Source organism: Sphaeroforma arctica, assembly GCF_001186125.1.
Source record: "Sphaeroforma arctica JP610 unplaced genomic scaffold supercont1.330, whole genome shotgun sequence".
In the NCBI taxonomy this organism is placed as follows: Eukaryota; class Ichthyosporea; order Ichthyophonida; genus Sphaeroforma; species Sphaeroforma arctica.
This window is the reverse complement of record NW_014040228.1, coordinates 82232-87943: the sequence shown is the minus strand read 5'-3', so window position 1 is coordinate 87943 and position 5712 is coordinate 82232. Positions and strand designations below refer to the sequence as shown.

At 42.9% G+C, this 5712-nt stretch overlaps 1 protein-coding gene across 1 annotated transcript; it reads right to left on the bottom strand.

The window, feature by feature from the left end:
• Window positions 1-403: 403 nt before the first annotated feature.
• Window positions 404-1264, bottom strand: SARC_05270 (hypothetical protein; the record flags this gene model as incomplete). The annotated part of the gene is made up of 1 exon (XM_014300882.1): window positions 404-1264. A coding segment is annotated over one exon (861 nt), but the record flags the coding sequence as incomplete, so codon positions are not given.
• Window positions 1265-5712: the final 4448 nt, after the last annotated feature.

The window sequence follows — 5712 nt, the reverse complement described above, 5'->3', positions numbered from 1 at the left end:
TCATCCGAATATGTTCTATACAGGTGCCCTGAGGATATCTATAAACAAGCACTGACTTGTATTGGCCTCATCCGAATATGTTATATACAGGTGCCCTGAGGATATCTATAAACATGCACTGACTTGTATGGGCCTCATCCGAATATGTTATATACAGGTGCCCTGAGGATATCTATAAACATGCACTGACTTGTATGGGCCTCATCCCAATATGTTATATACAGGTGCCCTGGGGATAGATACAAATTTGTACTTGTGTAGGTTGGTTGCATATTATAAAACACAGTCTTTGCACTTAACTACCTGGGAGAAGACCGTGCATCCACCCACTCTAATAAACATCGCCCATATGACCCTGTCAGTATCTTGAGAAGCATACACACCAGCACATTCTTAGACGTACCTGGTATGCAGTGGATGATGCTGGTGCAGTCATGGCTTCTGCGTACTGGCCATTCTCAGCCCTTCGAGAGACCCCATCGCCACCCGCACTGTCGCCTGCGTCGGCCAGCGGTGCCGTTGCCATGGCAGCGTACTGTGCGTTGGCCTGTGATGTGGCCATGGCTGTGTGGTGTGGGTTGTTCTGTGGTGGTGTGGCATTGTGCTGCTGCCCATGTGTGTGTGTTGTGTATTCCATTGGTACGTTACTAGTGTTTGTATGTCGCTCTGGTTCGTCTGGTTGTGTGTTAATATCAATGTCTGTCTGTGGCAGCGTGTGCGTGTCTGAGTGAGCCTGGGGCTGCACAGCCGTGTGCGTATGAACCTGTGAGTCTGCGTGTATGTGTGGGTGAGGGTGGGTGTGGGCGTGGGCGTGAGGTTGTAGATCTGTTTGTGCATTTGTGTCGTCATCGGTGTGTGTGCCCATGAGAGTGCCATCATGTGTGTGTGTGCTCATGAGAGTACTTGTGGTGGGGTGGGTGTCTTCATTGTAGTGTGGGCTGTCGTTGACTCTGCTCTGTGTATTGCGATGTGCATCGTTGCTTAGTGAACTGATGTCGTGTGTGTGTATGTGTTTGTAGACATCTTCGCCTGGTTTGGCGAGCAGCATAGACGTAGCTTTGTCCGTGTGTATTTGCGCACCTTGGTCTGCACCCGAATTGGATGCGTGGGTTCCCTCTTGTCCGTTTTCAGGTTCATTTGGGCCTGCGGAGGTGGTGTGTTGGTCCGTTGTCTGCCCCAACTCAGGTGCATATGTGTCCTGCTCTAGGCTGGGCGGGTGCGGGTGCGGGTGCATGTGCGCCTCGTAGTTTGCGTGCGTAGCCATGTGTGTTTCTGGTTGTATAGGGCCATGTGTGTGTGTGTGTGTGTGTGCTTGTGTGTGTGCGTGTGCGTGTGTGTGTGCGTGTGGGGTGGGTGGTGGTGAGGTGCTTTGCCTGCCATCCACGCGTGCATACTTTCTGCTGCCCCCACTCTCGCCCACACTGTCGAGTGAGAGGCCTTCGCCGTTAGACATTTCATGCCGCTTGTTGGTTGTGAGGGTCACCTGAGATGTGCAACGGATTTGAAGTGTGTCAGTTGCCTTGAGCTCAGTACGTCTGTGAGGATCAGAATTGCGGCCGAAAACACTCTATGAATTGTTCGCAGCGGACAGAAGCGATACTCCTTGGAAGTGAGAGTACTCCACAAACCCAATAGGATGGACGGTTAGTTATATATTAGTTCTTCTGGATAACTAGTTATGTACTAATTCTTCCGGACAGATAGTTATGTAATAGTTCTTCTGGATGGATAGTTATGTGTCAGTTCTTCTGAATAGTTAGCTATATATTAGTTCTTATGGATAGATGCTATGTATTAGTAATTCTGGACAATTAGTTATGTATTAGTTCTTCTGGATAGATAGTCATGTATTAATAATTCTGAATAAGTAGTTATGTACTAGTTCTTCTGAATAGATAGTTATGTATTAGTAATTCTGGATAATTAGTTATGTTTTAGCTCATCTGGATAGTTAGTTATGTATTAGAAATTCTGGATAATTAGTTATGTGTTAGTTCTTCTGGATAGTTAGTTATGTATTAACAATTCTGGATAATTAGATATGTATTAGTTCTTCTGGATAGTTAGCTATGTATTAGCAATTCTGGATAATTAGTTATGTATTAATTCTTCTAGATAGTTAGTTATGTATTAGAAATTCTGGATAATTAGATATGTATTAGTTCTTCTGGATGGATAGCTATGTATTAGTTCTTCTGCAATCGGGTAGTTTTCCGTGATTCGTGGATTGTGGGAATAACCAGAGCTGTTCGCATACTGATATGTGTTTTTGTACTCTGTTACTGATTTTCAATATCGCATTCTGGCACTAGATCTAAGTTGATTTGCAACACCTGATAGATCTAGATTCACTTGCAACTCTTCATAGATCTGAATTCACTTGCAACTCCTCATATATCTCGATTCACTCACACCTTCCCATATATCTAGATACACTTGGAACTTCTCATAGATCTAGATTCACTTGCAACTCCTCCTAGATCTAGATTCACTTGCAAATTCTCGTAGATATACATGCACTTGCAACTTCTCATAAATCTAGAGTAAGGCATGTTGTAAACTTTGCTGGCAAAGATTTGCAGTGCAATGCCTTCTAGAGCGTTCTCATCATAATCTCAGGCGAAGCACTTAAGTCATAAAACTTCCCGTCCCACAGTGGTCATCAGACTCTGACTATTTGTAAAGCCAAGGGCACTCAACATCTGCGTATCACTGTAGCTTGATAACAGCTAAAAACTATTCTAGAAGTACACTATCCACTGCTGTTAGTCTGTGGGGTTGATCAGCTACGGAGAGTGAAGGTGTGGCAAGAATACAAAACACTGATGCACTAGTACCGAACTTTCCAACTGCAAAAAAGAATACAGCCGTGTTCACGATGGCGATTGCCGAGCGACATCAAGTGTCCACTCAATACTGCACGGCTCAAAATTCGCGTCGTTGTATATATACTACTGATTTGCTGTGATATGGCACAACCAAGCTTATAATTATTGCAAAGTATTGCCTGACTCGGGCATTTATTACACGCGTGACGTAAGTTGTACGCATGCTGTGGGCTTCACAAAGATTTCATAGTTTGGTGCAGATACTACGATACATCCCAATGGACGCTGTGGTTGGCAGAGCCACTTGACCACACAGTCGAGGTGCGATAGATGGTTGCCCGACATAGTAAGTACTAGAGATAGCAAAAACGCAAGCTCTGATTGATGAATGTTTAAAATGCACTGTTTGAGTACCGTTTGTATAATAGTATGCTGCACAGTGCGGTTTTTGTTTATCATATTATTAACTGCACAGGGTAGCTTGTACTATATGTCGGTTAGCAATTTTTCTTTGGGCAATAGATTCGGTTCACGTGCGACATACTTTAGCGTCTGAGGTAATGTAATTTCTTTTCATTCATCGCTTTAATCAAATGCGATGAGGTTTGAGGCCTTTGTATTTTATGTATTGTTGTGTTGCAACGAGAAATGAACTGGCCGGATACAAGCATGCATTGAAGGCAAGCGCGCAATCACGTTGATACGTTATTTCTCCGTATCACAGCATGGGAAACGGGTGTATCGTTATAATAGGATATAGGATCAGGTCTAAAGGGACTTGAATAGAAAGACGAATGTGATTCTAGTGCATTAAACGCGGCAACTGTGAAAGTGACCCCGTTTGGAAACGAGGTACAATTCAAAGAGTTTGCCGTCCAAACTCAAACTCAATACAGACAGAATCGATTACAGTGGGATCACCCGCCATGTCAACCATGTATTCTTCCGAATAAGCTTCTGTTTACCTGAATTGGGACCTGTGATTCGTGAGTCTTATCGGCGTCCATCTCATCATCTTGATGCATATCGGCTTATCAGCTAACATGCGAATTTATTTTTATCCTAAAAGCCTAATACTAGATATTTAAATAGTGAAATAATAAGCGAGCGTGTTTTCACTCGTGCTGTCGGGTGTATTTCAGACAAAATCAGCAACCGGAACTTGAAAGCACACCCTACAAAATAGTCTCCGTTATTCAGAGAGTAAGGCCCTGTTCTGCAACTCAATATTACGGCCATTTTCGACGAAAATGTTCATTTTTGCAAAACAAACAAAAAGGCCATTTTTCAAAATTCAAAATGGGCATCTTCTCAAAAAATCGTTTTGCAACTCGACATTGAAAAATGACCATACTTCCAAAATCACCTTTTTGAACATCTATAATCGCGTTTTTACAAAAGTTTCAAAAGCTGTTTTTGTAAAAAAGAATGACCATTTCTTTGAATTCACGTAAAATTTCTTTTGAAACTGTACAAAATACTCTTTCAAAAATAGAATCGGCGATATGTATGGTTGATCATTATGTAATATGATTCGTTCTTTCGTGGAAAAGGGCACGTTGCTATACGAATTATGAAAGTAACGTGCATGGTAATAATGTGCACAATGTCAAAACATAATAGGAATACTACACGCCAAACACCAAAGCAATAATTATTATAGCTATACACACTATGGCGAACATGATGTTAATAAGCCTAATGTACTTCTGGCAACTATTGTAAGTGTCATCGCGTATGCAGCTGTGGGTGCCGCAACCACGACAGTAGAGGCTACGGGCAGAGATCGTGGTGAGTATCTCACATTAAATGCTGATTATACAAGAGGCGCTCGTATACTATCGGAGAAAATTAAGAGTAGTGTCTTATTATCGTAAACGTCTTGATATCGTATAGTCAGCCTAGAGGAGACCGACTTTTACATATTTTCAAGTTTGAATACGCTATCAATATTATGACGAAAGGGAAAAATAAGACAGTGAATGTAGCTAAGGCTGCAAACGCAAAAGGGTTTACTGTAGGCGAAGAACAGCAGAAAACACCCCCGGCACCATCAGTAGAAGCGGAAGCAATTGAGATCACGCCGGTACAACCGGTACCAACTCTGACTAAATGGAATCGTAAGATGTTGGTTGACTCGGGTGTAGGTGCATCCGGAGGTAATATGACTACGGAGCCACAGAAGCCACCAGCGAAGAAGGCGAAATCTCGAAATTAAAAGCCGAGAAAACGCAATCCTCGGAAAATTCAACTTCAGAAGAAGTGCGACTTGCACTGGAATCAGATGTATCATCCCCACCAGTGGACACGCGCACAGCACGTAGGCAGGATCCTACTTATTATATGATAGCAAGGGATAGCAGAACTTTCCTGAAGTACTACCAACCAATAATACATGAATTTAGACCTACTAAGCAACGGAAGAAAAAGTAAGCCGCAGCGAAGGATCAAAGTCATGGTGAATCAGGGGAGGATGACTCGGAGGATGAGCCAATAGCACAAACACTGTTGGATCAACCCCAAATCAACGTATCGGAAGAAAAACTGCGTTTCGAGGATATAGGTCCGGATGATGTGGACCATACAATTCACCATTAGGACGACGATTCGGACACCAGGTTGGATTCACAATTCCTGCGCTTACCCAAAACACCACTCCGACCGGCTTGGCGACAGAACATTGATCTGGGCCATCCATACCAGACTCAGATTGATATCCAAGAGGAGGGTCAACGAGAGTTGATCCGTCTGTAAAGGTCGGTCTCCTCTAGGCTGACTGTACGATGATAAGACATTTACGTTAATCAGACTACGTTAATACGTTAAAATTCAATATGTTAAATAATTTTAGCTTCAGCCCTTGGTAATGAGCAAAAGATTAGGG